Here is an 18,116-nt window from a genome sequence, read left to right on the forward strand (position 1 = left end):
TTACTTTGCATTAATGAGAGAAGGAAGTTGCAGAAGACACGATGGAATGGACTCCCAATAATGGTGCTGGAAGAATGTGGCAAATCTGTGGTGGACCCAGGCAGCTTGGCCATGTGACAATATTCTCTAACACCCAGACATCCAAAGCAAATTTTTTGAGCCCTGATCTATTTTTTCCAGCTGACATTCTCTTTTTCTGTTCGAAGGCCTCTCCTAACACTTGAACAGAATGAGGTAGGTTGTACATTAAACATGAGACTCTTATCTCTTCATCTCTCTTGGTCACACAAGGAAGGCCCTGGCAGATTTCCAAGGGTTAGAGGACATTGTGTTTTGTCTAGAAACTTCCATTCGTGTCTGGAAATTCTAGTTTTGGTGCACGCCAAGGAGCCTAGAGAGCCCAAGTAATGAGCCAATAAAACTGATTCTGGTATTGCTACATACCTTCCCTGATTAGAATCCAGGCCTCGCTCGGTGTTCTTCTAAAGCTCAGGTCTGACCATATCACTTCCCCCCACTCCCCACCCTCCACTCGGTGAACTCCAGTGGGTCCCTATCACCTCAGGATCAAACCCAACATCCTCCATTTAAAACCCTTGCTACCCTGGCCCCTTCCTTACTGCCTTCCCTGCACCCTCCAATCCAGCCAAACTGGCTGACTTGTCATTCCTGAGGCAGGACATCTACTGTCTCTGGGCCCTTGGCACCGGCTCTAGTCTTTGCACTTGCTCGGTCTCTCTAACCTTCATTTTCCTAAAATCTCCCCTTCAGCACGAGGCCTTTCCCGATCCCCTGGCTGCGAGGGTTTTCCCCTTCCAGATTCCCCTCCATTCACCCTGTGGGTGCCTTGCGGTTGCGTGTTGTTAGACTGGGACATCACATTCCAAGAGTGATCTGCCCAGAGCACAGACTAAGCCAACCACGTGCTTCCGTGGTCCTAGATTCTGTATCTCCTAAGGGGGCACTGAGGCTTTCTCGACCCCCTAATCCTTCATCGTGAGCTGACAGTCGTGTAAAACCTCTTGGTGTCTTTCAAGTGGATCGATTAGCCATAGGGCCCCCATCTTACATCTGTGAAGTGAATTGTTTGAATCTAAGCATGCTTCACGTTCATGCCTATTAAATTTTAGCTCATTGGATTAGGCCCAGATTACCAGCTCAGATTTATCTGCCCAACCCTAACCTCTCTTCTGACCCCACCTCCACATACACTTACACATACAACTGCCTCTTGGATATCTCTAACTGGGACATCTCATGCTAGACATCTTGGGCTCAACAAATCCAAAACTGAACTCATTATCTTTCCTCCTGGCTTTCCCAAAGTCCCAGATAAAATCCCACAGGAAGCCTTTCCTAATCCCCCTCAGTTCTAATATTAGTTGATTATGCCCAATTTATCGATCTTGTTTGTCCACTGTTGTTGGTATACTGTCTTTCCCATTGGACAGTGAGTTCCTTGAGAGCAGAGACTGTCTTTTACCTTTCTTTGTATTCTCAGACCTTAGCATGGTGCCTGGCATATAGCAAGTGCTTAATAAACGTTTATTGACTGCAAGTGTGCGGGAGGTACAGAGAGGAGACGGAGTGTCACTGGAGTATCTCCTTCAAAGGCTAAACAGGACTCGTACCTCACCTGGCATAGTCGCCATACAATTCAAGGTCCACTTCACACAAAGACGCCCGGTCCAATGTCCTCATCGTCACTACATTGCTACCCTTCATCAGCAGTGCAGACGGAGAACCTGCTCTGAGTCTGACGAGCCTGTATTCCAATCTGAGTCTCTAGACTCGGTTCTTTCTACCGACCAGAAGCAAGAACGTGCAGGGAAGGACACACTGTTTCAAGTAGGACAGATAACGTGCTTCGTTATATATTTAAAGTTTATTTCCTCATAATTACAAGCTATAGTTTAGAAGTTTGGAGACAAAGGAGGAAATCCTATAAACAGAGCCTAAGCCCACCTGAAACGCCACCGCCCTGCGCCCGAGCAGGGGCCGATCTTGCCTTCAAGTATGGTGGGCACCGCAGTACAAGTCGAAAACCTGAAACTGACCACCAGGAGATTCCCTGACTTTAATACCAGACGTGAGAGCAAGAATACACACACACGCGCGCGCGCGCACACACACACGCACATATAGAATATATACACTTTTAATAGCATATTGGTCCACTGAGTGTACGTTTTAAAACAAAAGCTCAGAGTCGATGTAGTCCAGTTAAACATGTCAGATTAGTGTACACTGAAGACATCAAAGTTGGTATAGACACACTAGAGGGACTGAGTACTTGCCAAAGGTTCCTATTGGTTGAGCAGCTGTAACGCTGCTCATTTTCCCAGTGCAAAAAAAGGTTGTTCAAGTCAACTTACCTGTTTTCCTGAAATAACAAGGAGGGGAGGGGGGAAGAGTGCTCACCACCAACCTAAAGGTCGCCCCCTCCTTAACAACCCTGGGGGCAGCCTCTGTTTCCAGCTGCCTCAGTGGGGAGCTCTGGGCCTTGGGGGGCCAACAGTTCTCATTTCAGCTGGAGGATCTGACCTGGAAACAATTCTATTTACAAAGCAGGTATGGAGGCAAGTGATTTAACAGGTTTGCCCTCACGAGAGGCCAATTGTGTTGGGGCTGGGGGAACCACAGGGGAGCGGGGCAGCTCAAAAATGAAGCTAAGCAGGTCTTTTAACAAGTGGATGAAGTGCACGGGTAGGAGATGAGCCACTTTCATGAACACATGTCAATGTGACCTCAACCTGGGGGCTGTTAGGAACTTAACATGGGTCTGAGGTACCGTTTTTGTACCTTGGCCTTTGATACTTGACATGAACAGTTAATAAGTTGTTAAAAAAAAAGTCAGAAGTTATTCCATCTTTCTGTTGAAGTCTACAGGGTGCCCTAGGGCAGAGCCGCTGCCCCTTGGGATAGGCCGGAAAGGGCTGAGTCCTTGTGGCCTCCTGAGCTCCAGACAACCCTGCTGGCCTCACCAGCTTTTCTCAGGGAAATCATTCCCTCCCAGCCTCACTGAGATTTTAATGAGATAGATTCCCTCTGCCCACTTGTACTCCGTGATGAGTCAAGTGGAACTGTCATGAAAGAAAACATTGGTACACAAATAATAAAGTATCTTAATAGCCTCGGCTTGCTCAAGCTCCTTCTGGCCAAAGGTACAGGAGGTTTTGAAAACCTGTGATGAACCAGAGCCAATGGTGTGTGTCCTGGGAAGGGGAGAATTATCACCATATTAATTAAGGTTTCTGCTCAGAACTGATGGATGGGGTAACCTCTCAAAACAATGGTCTTTCTCCACCTTTGTGGTTACAAACATGGAGAGGGAGGTCTCTGCTGATGTTAAGCAGGGATTTTGACCTATTTCCCACAGAAGCATTTTGGAAGAGAGCCAATCTGAAGTCATGCCCTGTGGCTACCAGCCACTCTTTGTCCGGGGTATGAGTCTAGCTAAGCAAGGCTTTCCCCTGGTCCAGAAGAAAACCAAAGCTGCCTGTGACTTTTGTAAGGAGGAAGTGGAAACATGCAAGTTCACCTTCCATATTGCAATGTGCAGTAGCAGGCCAGTCCTCCCAGAACAGGAGGCTTCGCCCGCCCCAGCTCCTTCAGCCCACAGCGGCCCTAGGAGCCCCTGGCCCTGCTGAGGACAAAGGTTGGAAGTGGCCAAAAGGGGAACTCATCTCTGGGTTAAGGGAAAGGGCACGTTCTGACGCTTTCCAAGCAGCCCAGGCAAATGCTGCCAGATGTCGGTCACATGTGACAAGAAGAGCTGGGCCCTGCCTACAGTCTCGTGCTCCCCGGTAGCTTCCAAGAGTCATTGTCCCCACGCCGCAGTGCTCCGGAGCAGGGATGCTGCTGGCAGTGCCGCCCTTGCCTTCACGCTTCCGACATCTCCGATTTACTGAGGGCAATGGCCAGCTCCAAGTCCTCTTGCTCCTGCTGGTTTAGCCGGGCAAGCCTCTCTTTCTCCTCCCTCTCGCTTTCCCTTTTCACCCATTCAATCATGTCCTCTTCAGTTGGGTCCTACCGGCAGAAAGACAGAAAGACAGAGCACCCGTCAGGCCTGAGCATCTCTGATGCTAGCGCACAGGCCCCCCTCTCTGAGGCTAGGACCGCCTGTGGCCCGGGCTCCACACTAACTCCTCAATTCAAGGCCTCTTTACCAGGAATCACGCAGGGAACCCTGACTACAAAAGTCACCCAGAGAAACCCAAGTCGGGGTCCTGTTCTCATTGGAGACTGAAGGACGGTGGCTGGACATGCTCCAGAGAACAGGGCTGCCTTTTCTTCAAAGGAGTAGCTAGAAAGAGGGGAGAGATGGCGAGGAGGGCCAGTGGGATTCAGGAGAAGTCCTGGGGAAGTAGGTGCTTGTCATTTCACTTGGCAACTTCCTATCCCACCTGAAGACATTAAATGTAACAGTGACTAAAAATCACATTCTAGAGGGAGGAGGCTTTGCGGGGGATGGCTGTCACCCCAACATCAACCCAGGAGATCAACACTTTAGAGCACAGAGACTCTGGAGGTGACCCCAACCAAAGCTCCCATTTCACAGAAAAGACAACTGAGGCTCAGGGAGGGAATGGGCCGTGTCTCAAGGTCACCCAGGCAGAAAGCAGTACACTCCGAGCTTAGTGCCCCACACCCTCGAGACCAGACACTCTTAGTTCTCATGGCTTACAAGGGCAGAGAAGACACTTTCCCAAGAACACAGGGGCACACGGGCAGGCTGGACCTAAAGAACCTGCTGCAAACGTGCGCCCCACGCAGGAAGGTGACATTGAAGGGAGGCAAGGGCAGGCAGTCAAGACAGGGAAGAACAGCCAAAGTTCCTGGCCATGGCACTTGTGTCCCTGCTCAAGCCAAGGACTGCAGCTCAACCAGTCCTTCTGAACCACAAAAGAAACCACCCCCACAGTGGGGGGGGAGGGGAGCTCGCATAAGAATGTCCTTGAGCCAGCGGCTCAGCATTACCAACCAACCAACCAACCAGCATTTATTAAGTACCTACTATGTGCCAGGAATACCAGACAGGGGTCTGTTCGTACAGATAATGACTCCATACTGACCGTCAGGGAGGTATTTTACACTGAGGCCCTCTCTCTGAGATTTGATTTAACATGGCCAACACAGTAAGGGCCTCGGTTCCTGCCTGTTATGACTGTGCAGGGGTTGGAGTAGAAGGCAACTCTTGCTCCATCATTTCCTCACTTCCAGGAGGGCAGACCTGGCAGGAGTGGGCACCCCGGATGGCAGCAAGAGCTGGGGAGCAGAGGGTCTGCTCCCATGGGGGCAATGGGGAGCAACTAGCTCAGGCCCCTCTCCCATCCTTCCCCCAAAACTGAAACCTTGACTCTGGAGCTTGGCAACTCTGCACACAGGTGGCGCTTACTAAAAGCTAAGCGTACCAAGGGAACAGGAGTCAATAAGCTTCCTGTGGCCATCCCATTAACCAAGGCCCTAGGCAGCAAGTGAAGAAAAGGCCCCTCTGACGGGACGGTCTGTGGTTACTGCTACTGCTACTTCTTTTTTCTCCAGTCGAATTTACGCCCAAGCATTTTATTTGGGGGAGAAACTATCATATTTAAATGAGAAAAACAATCTGGAGAACGCCTCCTCCCTTAATAACACAGGCCCCCTCGCCCCAGCTATGTACAACGTTTAAGGCCTCTTATTTACAAGTACTACTGTTATGGCAAAGCTGGTATTAAGAAGGGCATTGACATAAAAATGGAATCTCCCCATATTATACTCTGGGCATGTTCTGACACACCTCCCCCCGCCTACACACACACTGAGCGATGTGCATTCATTCCCTCGGGTGGGCAGGCAGCCACAGCCCAACGCGTCATTAGCTCACACCTGCCAAAAACGTGGTAAGCAAGCCAGCATCCAATACCCACTAGCTCATCATTCCTAAGCACCCGCCATCCCACCCAGAAAGGTTTATTGACATCACCCCAGAGACTGAGGCAGGCCTGGCTTAGCAGCACAGCCTCTGAGGACACAGCCCCTGGGATCCAGGGTGACTCCAGAACCCTCCCCTGGAAACTAGGCACAGGGCCCCTTGGTGGATGAGAAGGGAATGAAGGTGTGGAGCTTAGCTAAATTTACCTTATGTGTTGGAGACATGGCTGTTAATGGAGACATTTCATAAGGCCTTGTAAGACGACAGAAAATGTCCATTTCCTCCCCGAGTACTTACAGCGCTGACGTTAGCACCGCAGCCTGGGGCAGCCTCATTATGGGCAGTGGTGGCAGAAGCAGTGATGTGCGGGCCGCGGTACAGATCAAGAGCTTTCTCTGTGGGGCTACCATTGCCTACGACAGGCTGAAATGGGTCATTCGGTTTTAGGGAATCGGAAGAGTCCAAATGGCTGAGAGATCTTTTCCCTGTATCAAAATCATTAAAGTTAACTCAACCAGAGAAAAAACAGCAAACACAAGCATACGCCAACACCACTGGCCTGGAGAAGCTTCTCTCTCCTGCCCCAGCTGACAAGTTGCTGCCTCCAACGTGCCTTTAAGCTTAGGGACCCCTGGCTGTCCTGAAGCCCTCGAGGCACCTTTCTCCCAAGAAGCCTGGGGCGAGGAAGGAAGAGAGGAGCAGAAAAGACAAGGAAAGCCCCAAGAGAGGCGCCAGCCTGGGAAGGTGTGGGGATCCCGGCTTCCGAGCCAGGGCCCTGGTTCCTCGCCCTTCCTACAGGCTGCCTGCCTTCTCATCATCTGTGTCCATCGGGGACGCTCAGTGTGCTCCGCGTGAGCGGGCACTGGGCTGGCCCACAGGAAGGTCTCAGCAGCGAGATGCAGGACGAATCACTGAGAAACGCTGGCACGGCCCTCGTGCTCCTTGCTTTCTAATTTCTCTCATCAAATGCACTGCACATCTTTCTGTATGTTTGTATGATAACTATCAAAATATCCCCCACCCCAACCATCTCCAATTTCTCTTCCTCAAGGGAGGAAATGTCTCCAAGCCCAATGCCGAGCCTTGCCTGGGGCCAATGGAGTGCCTCTGACACGTTGTCTCCCTGCTCACTCAGCTCACCTTAAAATAACATCACCAATTCTGGATCTAAATCACATTTCTTTTTAAACTTTTCTGGGGGATGGAAAGAGATGGCCCTACCAACCCAAGGGTCCCAGAACCAGAGATGGCCAAGACATCCTCAATGCTGGCTATTCCGATGGCTCACTGGAAACACATCTGTGTACTGTGCCAAGATAGTTCCCCTTGTCTTCTGATGCTTCAAACTGGGTGTAAACCCTGATAAAGATCCCCCTTTTTACAGCCTGAAGAACTTCTCTCTAAGGCCACTTTGCCCCCTGGCGTGATCCACAGAGGGGCGGGACTAAAGCATGCCTACAGGAAATCCCTTGGGGCCGACTCTGCTTCCCTTTACTGCTACTGGCCTTCCCACAGGAAGAAGTCCCTCCACCTTCAGGGCATCTTTGCAGCTTCCTGAAGGCTCTGCCAGGAGCCACGTGGTCTAACTAGAGAGGTGCAGGGCTGTCTGTAGCCTGAGGACCAGCTGCACATCAGCCCCACGGGACTGGGCAAACGTGGCAACTCACGGGCTGGGAGTCATCATTGACAAGACAAAGGCAGCAGCACACCAAGAAGTAAGAGAAAAACAGCTTGTCCAGATGCTGCTCGAGGGAGGCCGCTATGAAGAGGGCGAGAAGGAGAGCCCGGGATCGCTGGACATGGAATTTGGCCACTAACGTTTCCAATTACATGCAATTTTTTTTTAAAGCCAGAATGGCAACTGCGCCTTCCTGCTGCCTCGCGGGCCATGGCCAGAGCGAAGGGGCTGGCCGCTCTGCAGACAGCCTGGCGTGGCCCGGCCAGCTGACACGCGCAGCCCGCTCACTCTGTAATCTGAGGCCACCTCGCCGCCTCGCACACTCACTGCCCAAGGCAGTCACTGAGAACAAAAGGGTGAAAAACCCGCTGGGCCTTGGCATTCACAGGCAGCCTTCCTCACCACCCCGGGCACCGTCAGAAATCTGACTATGCTTCACAGAAGTCAGAGGAGTCTTTCCCTTCAAGAAAAGCTCCATCTTACTTTAAAAAAAAAAAAAAAGGAATACTATTTTAAAGATTACACACATTTAATTTTAAAAGCTACTTTGTCCGAAACTTTAGGCTGGCTGATGGGGCTGGCGGCTCTTCTCGAGGAAGGATTCACAGGGCGGGGCTTTCCCGGGCCTACTCTTTTGTAGCCATCTTTGAAGACGACAAGTTAACCACGACAAACATGTTCTCTCCCTCAAATGAACAAATCCTCCCAAACAGGAAGTTTCTACACAGTTCTCCTTGTTTAAAGACTTACTCACCCTCTCTCTCAAGTTGGTACAACAGCAGGCCTCGAGGGTGGACAGTCTGTGGGCATCCTAAGGCAGCCTGGTCCCCCAGGACCAGTGCTCTGCCCTGTGGAGGCCCCAGGTTCTGGCTATGTTTTTCCCCCCCATTTACTCGGGGCCTTCTCGTCCCCGGAGCCCTTGGGAAGAAGGACACACCAGCACAAAATAGTTCCTACCAGGTGGGGGAGGGCAGGGCCGTGTCGGGGTCCCGGTTTTGGGGGGCAGAGCAGGGGGCATGTCTTCATCTCTGACCGGTGGGGGCTCCTCAAACACACTCTGAGTCGTAGCCACGTTGTCACCAGAGCCGGATGTGGCCGGCACAAATGGGTCCTCCTTCTTGTCCTTCGTGGAAAAAAAGAAGTTTGCAGAGATGACTTTACGTCACACCTCAAAAAGGGAAATTATTAAGCGCTTCTAGATTAGTGTCTGATGACCCTCTTGGCTCCCAACAATCCTGAGTACTGTGCCCGTTACAGAGAGGGGGTGGACACAGCTCGTCCAAGGGAAAGGCCAGACCTCACACTCCCCGTCAGGCCTGTCCCCCCTGCACTGTGCAGACATCCCAATGACTCTTATAAGACTCAACCACATGCTTTCCTATAGGTCAATGTCCAGCCAATGGGAAATGAACCATCACTGGAATGAAAATGGGTCAAGAAGGCTGTGGCCACACAATGTCATCAACAGGCAGGCAAATGGTGATGCCACAGGGTGAGGAATGACAAGAGGAAAAGCGCTACAAGGAGATGGAGCCCTGACTTCAAACAAATGACTCCATCTCCAGAGAATGCCAGGATCCAGAGATGCAAGGGACCTCTGAGGCCCTAAGGAGACAGGAGCCCAGACTGTGGAGGGCACTTGTCCGAGATCACAAAGCAGAGAAGGAGCAGCCCCTGGTGCCTCCTCTGCCTTGGACCCGGATGAAACGATGTCAGACCGGCACAAGAAACCTTTGGATGACCACGAGCCGGCCTGTCCAGGACACGTACAAAATGGATGGAGGGGCGGCCTGCTCAGCACAGGACCTGACCTCCAGCTACCCTTCTGACTGACCGCAGCTCACGGGGCCCTGAGGGCCAAGGCTGAGGAGAGGAGGGAGCCCACTGTGCTCACAGAACTCAGGCCACAAGCCTGGGGACACGGCATGAGCCCAAGGCCTCCTGACCATCCCTGGTCATTCTGGAGCAAGAGAATTCGGTGGGGAATTTCTCCAGAGGGGCTTCAAGCTAAGCGTTTCTGCCCCACAGAGACTCACGCCACCAAGCCTGCCCCGAAGCCAGGACAGGAGCTCACACTTAGATGGGAGCTGGAGAGCTGACAAAGCACTTTCCTGCAGGTGGGACTGTGGAGACAGCACAGCAATGGTGAGAGCCGCTGGCCTTGATGTCAGGAAGACCTGAGTTCAAAACCCACCTCAGGCACTTATTAGCTAGGTGACCCTGGACAAGTCAACTTCCTTTCTCTCTCAGACTCAGTTTCTTCACTTGTCAAAAGGGGGTGGAGGGTTGTTAGGTGTGTCAAAGAAGCTGCTGCCATCCCCACAGGACGGAAGGACACACCGGAGAACAAGGAGGGAAAGGGCCTGGAGGAACCCCGAGCCGCACACAGCCCCCACAGACGGGAGCGGAGGTCCTCTGTAACCACAGCAGCTCAGCTTTGCCAGGACAATCTGAGGTGGCAGAAGTGCAGTACCGCTTTGCAAACACAGAAACCGAGGCTCAGGGACAGGACACGCCAAGCCCGGCACTAGAAACTACTCTATCACACACCAGAGAAGGAGGCAGCGGCTCCCCGAAGAGCAGGGAGAGTGGCCTGATCTCAGTGGGAAGCGGATGGATCAGCCAGGCGAGGAATCCCCAAAGCTCTGTCCTGGGCCCTCTCCTCCTGTCCCTCCATGGTGCTCCTTCGCTGGCGGCCCTCCTCAGCTCCCATGGATTAATGACCAACCCCCCACGGGCCTCCCACCTGGAAACCCCAGCTGCTTTTCAGACACCTCAGACTCAATGTCCAGCAGACTTACGCGCCCAAAACGGAACTCCTCCTCCTCGCCAACGCTGCCCCCGCCACCCTCCCAGTGCCCTGGACGTCATCCCTCCCTCTGGTCTGAGATCAGAGCGATAGCAAGGGGACCGTGGCAGAGGCCAACCAGGGTTTGCAGAAGTCAAAGAGAAGCAGGTGCCCTTCCACTCCAAGCCCCACGGAGATTACCTGGGCCAGGGCGCTGAAGTCAGCGAATCCAACCTCACAGGAGTCACTCCCAAACACGGACGTGAAGGGATCCACGGCTAAAGCAGGCAAACGGGACACAAAGTGCACATTAACCTTCGGGAGGAGGGCTACTCGCTGAAATCCAGGACAACTAAAGGCATGTAAAGGACAGAGTGGTGGGCCACCTCGCTCCCAATGTAGGCCGGGGTGCCCTCGGCATAAACAAGCCCCAAATGCCCCTTGGCTGGACGCCCTGTAGGCAGGACACCCTGGGTCTAGTTCAGATGTGTGCCCTTGGTCAAGTCCCTCCCCTCAGGGGCCTCGGAGACGAGATGTGCTCCAAGGCAGCTTCCAGGGCACCTGTGACCCTCTGTTTCGGGGCCAGTGAGCTTCTTCTACAAAAGCAGTGCCTACGTGTAGAATAAAACAGCTCTTCTGACACTCAGGGAAAACCCTCCAGAGTCAGGGCCCACCAGCAGAGACCTGGACAGCCCTGGAGGGACACAAGTGCCTTGTGGACAGGATTTCCTTTACGTGGTGGTCACACAGATCCGGGGCTGGAAGGAACCTCAGGTCACCTAGCTCAACCCCCTCACTTTACAAAGGGGGAAACTGAGGCCCAGAGAAGGTAAATGACTTGCCCCACCTGACACAGGCAGTAAAGCCTTAGAGGTGGGCTTGGAACCTTAATCCCCTTACTCTAGATCCAGGGCTTTATTTTTATGCCCATTTTGCAGAGAGGGAAACTGAGGTACAGCAAGGCTAAATGCTATGTCTAAGGTTACAAACATGGTAAGTTGTAGAATTGAGCTTTGAACGCTCTGGATTTTAATGCAGAGTCCAGCACACCATTCTGCCTGCTTAAGACCAACTCCTGTTCACACAGTACTTCATGGCTACAAACCTCTGTCTCACACTGTAGACAGGCACACACACACAAACACACACATGCATCTCTGTGGATGTATACAGACACATGGAGATATCACGGCTTACTTTGTAAATGAAAGCCAAACTCCATGATAGTCACCCACTAAGCATTTATTAAGCGCCCACCATATGCAATGCGCTGCACTAATGCTTTAATGGGCTGTCATTTCAGCTGTGACCGAGTCTTCGTGACCCTATTTAGGGTTTTCTTGGCAAAGAGACTAAAGTGGTTTGCCACTTCCTTCTCCAGCTCATTTTACAGATAAGGAAACTGGGGCAAACAGAGGTTAAATGACTTGCCCAGGGTGTCTGAAGCTGGATTTGAACTCAGGTCTTCCTGACTCCTGGCTCAGAGCTCTATCCACTGTGCCACCAGGCTACCTCTAAAAACTAATGAGTACCTGACGAGGCAGGTGACCCTCTGGGTCCCCAAGCGAGCAGAGGACCATAGCAGGATATTCCTGAATAGATAAGAGAAATAAGAACTGGGAGAGCAGAATTTATGGCTTCCACGGCTGAAATAATGAGCAGGCTGGAAAACTATGAATCCACAGTAGCAAGCTCTGCCAGAGAAAGGAAAGAGAGAAGGACATGGGGAGGCAGATGGCTGAAGGGAGGGACAACCTGTAAGGACAGAAGCCAAAGGCAGCGACGAGAAGAGAAATCCCGCTGGAGTGAGAGGGGTGCTCCCTCCTGCAGGCAGGCCTCAGGAAGGCTGGCGGGCCCTGCCCAGGCCACCCCACGGTCCGTGAGCTGAACATTAAGGCTCCCTCAGTAACAGCCTACCCAGGGGAGCCAACATTTATCCACATTAACTCTCTCCTCGCCATGTGCTCACCCCACAAAAGTCCACAGTTTTCATATATTTTGATCAATCTTTGTGCTTACAAAACTTTGATTCTATAAGCAGTTTTACTTAAACAAATTCACAGTATTTTTATCTCAGAAATAAAGTATCATCAGTTTTCATTCACGGTACTCAGATTCTTATTGGTTTGAGGCTTCTGTACCAGTCAGGAAGACCTGGGTTCAGATCCCATCTTAGACACTTACTAACTGCAGATCCCTTATCCTGTCTGTGCCTCAGTTTGCTCATCTGTAAAATGGGGGTGGGGTGGCGGGGAGACTCAGTGGACCTTATGGTCTTTTTCAGTTCTTAATCTCTGATCTTATGAACATGGACCATCAGAGCTGTGAGGGGACTGACTGGTAAGAGTCATCATGTCCACTCCTCACCTCCCCATCTTTAGAGCTCTCTTTCATTTATATTCCCAAATGAGGAATCCTGCCCAAGGTCACTCCAGCTCCTTTCTCTTCCACACTGCCTGGTTTAAAATAACCATGCTAACTCATCTACCAACTTTTTAAAACCCAATTTAAATAGTACCAAATAAAGTTAGCTGAATTCAGTATTAAATTGAATAACATCAAACATAAATAACATTGCCTAATCTCTCCAAGAAGAAACGCTTTCTCCATTCTTCCCACCTCTTCTTCCCACGTCACAAATCCCACGTCCCCTGGTTTATACTGTTATGATGTCTGGGTTTGAACTCCAGCTCACATCCACCGGCTGTGTGACCACTGGCAAGTTATGTAACCTCTCTGATCAAGTTTTCTCACTGATTTATGGCTAACAAAAACCAACACGTAACTATATAATTAACTATCTATCCTGCTTCACAAGGTTGTTGTAAAACTAAAAATGCTACATAAATATGAATTATGAGAACCTCCCTCCAACACGCGGTGGCTCACCCGGGCAGGCAAGGACGGGGCGTCGTCCATCTCCCTCAGCCCCTCGCCCAAGGCGCCACGCTTGCAGGCCCTAGAATTGCACTGAATCACACATTTTCCTTGGAGTCAGGCACTGCACACAGACACCGTGGTATGACATCACATTCAAGTGATTTCCAGGGGCCCCAAAACACAAAACCTCCTGAAGTTGTCAGTAAACATTAGGATCTGTGCTTATTAGGAAAAAAAAAACCTGAAAGGCTGATATGTGTTTTGAGGACTGGCATAATAAGTTCAGTATATAAAGAAGTCAGAAGCTTTTTAATTTGTTTGTTTTTTACCTGGATCACTTGCTGCAGCAACAACTGTTCCACCAGGAGCGAAAGGGTCGTTGTCCTTCAGGGTCTCTATCTGATAAAGTGACAGAAAACCTTGATTGAGGGAGAAAACTTTCCCGAGATGCAGCCTGGCCTGTGTCAGGGTCCTCTGACCTCTGACTGCCAGGGTTTGCCATCCTCTAGCACAGACCCAGCTGGGAGAAGAGGCATCTACTGCGGCCTTTGTGACAAAAGTCAGTAATGCCCACTCTGGGTAAGGACAAGAAACATCCGAGGACTTGCTAAATCTTACAGAAGAGCCCACTACACAAGGCTCTCCTCACGGCCAACACGGGAGAACACAAACATCCCGTCAACCAGGGATTCAGAGTATCCAGAGATACACTGATTTGCCATGCCGAGGCCTCGCCAGGCCCTCCCTCCTGAGAGTACAGAGAGCAGCAGCTCAGTATGAGGACCAGTTTAGAAAGTCTGGGCTGGAGGTAGGGAGCAATGGGGGGGGGGGGAGATCAGCTGGTCAGTCACTCAGTCAGTCAGTCAATGCACATTTATGAAGTGCCTGAGGTTGGTGTTGGTCATCAGCAATGGCTGCTACTTTCCTGACCCACAGACCAACTGCCATGGCTTTTGGACTGCGGCCACAACCCTATTTGAGCTAAACGAACATTTCAGACACACTTGTCAAGAGAAGCAAACATTCCTTGTTCACACCCCCCGCTTCTATTTCCCCCCAGAATTGGGTGTTGTTCAGTTGAGCTGTTCAGTAACAGCTGAAAAACACCCAATTTCAGGACACGAGATAGCAAACCTACCCCTGGCTGCCCGTCAGAAGGCCATTTCCTGGCAGTTCTTTTCTGAGAATGCTGTGGGGATTTTTGCAGGCCATGCCCTACTGTGGACGTTCCTTTTTACGGGGCCTGTTTTCAGACTGGCAGATGCACCCCTGCTGTCCAGCAAAGGGCTCATTATGCGCAGGCCGGGCAGCTGAGAGGTTAAAAGGCACTTGTGCGTGTGGACCCCTAACAGATAGGAAGGACTGAGGCCCTGCTGAAGGGACATTTCCCGCTTGGCCCTGCTGGCCCCCTTTCTTTCCAGGAAGGCACAGGCCGAAGCCCCTCCACAAGGCTCCCCCTGCTGAGCAGGCCCGGCGACGAGGCCACATCTCTCAAGCTTTGGCCTCCGGGTCTCACAGGTGGACTCAGAAAAGGAACGTGAAGCTAAACTAGTCATTCTGTTAGAGAATACCAGACACCGTGTCACGGAATTGGGGCAGGGGTGAGGAACAGGAGACGTTTAATCCAGAGCAGAGCCAACATGGGTGGAGACACTGCCTTCACACACCCCAAGGGCTGTTCTGTGTGGCTCCAGAAGACAGAAGCAGGACCACTGAGTGAATCTGCTTCAATTAGGCCAGAACTGACTACAGGGAGGGTGACCTCTACTCCACATGCAGACCGCCCCATGACCCAAAGGGCACGGCTGGTATACGCGTGTGGCATCCTGCACAAGCAGGTGGCTAAAGGCTATCCCATCAGGCACAGAGAGAAGGAGCCAGAACCCTGGGGGAACAGGGGGACAGTCATTAACCACGAGACACAAGAAGATCTTGGGGCCGCCGGATGGACTCCGTTAGGAGGAGTCCCAAAAGGACACGGACAAGAAACTCAAAGGATTAGAAAAAGGCTAGGAAGAGGATGAAGAGATTCCAGGTCCACCCAGGGATCGAGTGCCTCCCGGCAATCAGGAGCTCCTGCCGTGCAGTGGGCCGCTTGGGGAGAGATTTCTGGAACATTCCTTTTGATGGGATCCCTGGAAGGGGTCCTACCCCCTCTCTCTTTACAAGGGGAGGCGATACCACCCCGTTCAGAGAATGCTGGGAGAAAGCTCCCTTCCTGCTACAAGATTCAATTAAGTGTTTTCCAGGAGTGAAAAGTGACCTGTGAGACATAATTCACTTCATCAGGGCATTTCACATCTGTCCCTCTCCATTAAAACCCAGCCCTGGGACGATCCACACCGACATCTTGGATATCCCTCAGTGCTCTGTGCACAAGAGCATCGTATGTGTTTGTTCAATTGAATCGAATGCGGCCTCTGCTTAAACATCTCCAGCAGTGGGGAACTTCAAAAAGACTCCACTCCAATTAAGGACAAGTCTTATTGTCAGGAAATTTTCCACGTGAAATGAGCCAAACTCTGGTTCCCTGTAACTTGCAGCCACCCGCCCCAGCCGACAGACAAGGCCCTCTTCCACTTGATAGCCGTTCGAAGCCTAGTCCTGCCAACTCGTCCTCTTATGGCACTTTCCAGCCTCACCCCCAGCCCTCCTCTGAATGTGATCCAGCCTGTCAATGTCTCACCGAAAACATGGTGCCCAGAATGGAACACGATAATACAAGAGTCACTTATACGACATAGAAAGCCTTAGTGTTGTCTTGCCAAGGATGGCAGACCTGAACTTCCACAAGTCTGAAAGAACATCCCAGACGCCACCCCCAGCTTTAGGGCAACGTGGAAGAAGTAATTATATTGGGTTATGACTTTTCAAAAATGAAAACAACCAACCAACCCAAACAACTCTCTCTTCCTTTCAAACAATTCCTCCCCACCAAACTGACCAAACGCAGGTAATAATTGGTTTTAAGCTCAGCTCAAATGTCAGCTCTCTGAGGAGAAAGACCTTGACGGGTATTGACTGGGATGTCCTGTAGGATGGGTACCTCCTGTGGTATCCAGCAGGCACCAATACCACACCAGCTGGGATTAGAAGGGCACCAACTCCCCTCTTCAGTGTTGGGTCTCCCTCCACTGCCACGGCTGGCACTTTCGTCCCCCTCAGTGAGATACAGGGGCTGAGAAGGCCTTTACTCCACAGCCACGCTCCAGGAGTCTCCCAGAACTGGCCAAGTTGGTCCTTTTAAAACTGACAATATTATAAAAGCTGATCTAGAGTGGAAGGCCCTGCCTGAGAGACGGGGCGGCAGAAAAACCGAGCTGGAGAGAAGTGTCCCACCCTAGCAACGATCGCCCCTTGGAAAGTGGCTTTCAGGGGAGCTGGGGCAGCACGCACTCTACCAGTGCTGCCCTGGTGCCAAAGGCCTGAAAAGCCCCCATTTGGGAACTTCCCTCAGCGCCTGGAGCAAGCTATCAGCATCTCCTCCACGGCACACTGGATTTTGGGAGAACTACCCAAATTCAGCCAGAGCCACAGGAATCAGGCTGAGAACATGGCCCAAACGCAAGGCCCAACTATAAAGCTGCTTTTCTTGTCTGTTTCAGACTTGGGCTCTGAAGGCCATTCCCAATGAGGAGCTCCAGGCCTCACTGGAGGGACATACTGGGTCTTTACTACAGTTTTGGGGAGCTCAGTAAGATACATACAATCCGTCCAATGGAACAGGTACTCCACCCCTCGCCTCCCACTTACTGAGGGGTCACTGCCGCTGCTGACTGCAGAGAAGGGGTCAAGATCCGAGGAAGCAAAAAGATCAGTCACAGATGGCTTGAAGAAACAGTCGGCAGCAAATGGGTCTGACCCTTTGAAGGGGTCACCTCCAAACGGATCTAGGTAAAATCAAGCCAGAGGACACAATGTCAGCAGGGTCGCTATGCAACGAAATTTCCTCCCAGTTGATTTCAGGGAGCCACTGAAAACAGGAGAATGTATTTGTAAAGGAGAGCATCTCCCACCTGACCACCTGGCAAACCCTGGGGCAGTGGCAGTAGGAGCTCTACTCAGAAGAGGTGACCTCTGCCATCGATGGGGATGGTCTAATTCAACAGAGCTCATGCTTTTCCAACTTGCTCATCGGTTACTCCTAACAAATGGTTAATTCCAACCTGAGCTAAAGAAGAGGTCAATTCTGGGGCCTACAAAGCAGTGAAACCCTTGAGGATCCCTGCTCTGGACTTAGGACTGAACCTCAGGAGACCACGTCAACTGGAGCTGACATCTTTCCTATGAGAAACTGATTTTCCTTTCCAGAGCTGAGTGAATTTAAGTCTTGTTAAGTCAATGAGAGCTTTTAAAATGATACGTTCCCCCCAAATTCATACAATTATTATGCCAAGAGAAATTTATTATTCTAATACAAAATATTTGGTTAAGATCAGACAAATAATATTTAAGCTTTTTCCTCTGGTGGTATCAATGTTTCTCTGCCCTCCCTCTCATCCTTCTGGTCTTACTTGACTAATACTAATTAGTAAAGACTTACTGTCTTTACTAATCACTGCTTAGGCATCTTAACCTTTGCTTTACGCCCATGCTATTAAGGCACAGGGAAGGGGGTACAGCTTACCCTTGATATGGAGCTGCATGCTAGCCGTGATGGTAGATAATGAATGTTATTTTCGAGAAAAGGGTAACTGTTAAATCAGAAAACTAACTGGAACCTACCCATCTGTGCCTAAAGGAAAGGGCAACAGCAGGGAGCTCTGTGCCAGTTTTAAAACCAGGAGGAAGAGGAGCCCCTCGCCCCAACACACACACACACACACACACACACACACACACACACACACACACAC

At 51.1% G+C, this 18,116-nt stretch overlaps 1 protein-coding gene across 1 annotated transcript in view; it reads right to left on the minus strand.

The window, feature by feature from the left end:
- Positions 1-1,866: 1,866 nt before the first annotated feature.
- Positions 1,867-18,116, minus strand: part of EPS15 (epidermal growth factor receptor pathway substrate 15) — a 136,683-nt gene continuing 120,433 nt past the window's right edge. Inside the window, exons 20-25 of the mRNA XM_027838178.1 lie at positions 17,014-17,150; positions 13,590-13,659; positions 10,582-10,658; positions 8,550-8,715; positions 6,212-6,399; positions 1,867-4,029 (exon numbers count right to left, since the gene is read on the minus strand). Coding sequence (XP_027693979.1) covers positions 3,883-4,029; positions 6,212-6,399; positions 8,550-8,715; positions 10,582-10,658; positions 13,590-13,659; positions 17,014-17,150 — 785 coding nt within the window. The 3' untranslated portion in view covers positions 1,867-3,882. The remainder of the gene's footprint in view (positions 4,030-6,211; positions 6,400-8,549; positions 8,716-10,581; positions 10,659-13,589; positions 13,660-17,013; positions 17,151-18,116) is intronic.

Source organism: Vombatus ursinus, unplaced genomic scaffold, assembly GCF_900497805.2.
Source record: "Vombatus ursinus unplaced genomic scaffold, bare-nosed wombat genome assembly UNPS02014825.1, whole genome shotgun sequence".
Taxonomy (NCBI): domain Eukaryota; kingdom Metazoa; phylum Chordata; class Mammalia; order Diprotodontia; family Vombatidae; genus Vombatus; species Vombatus ursinus.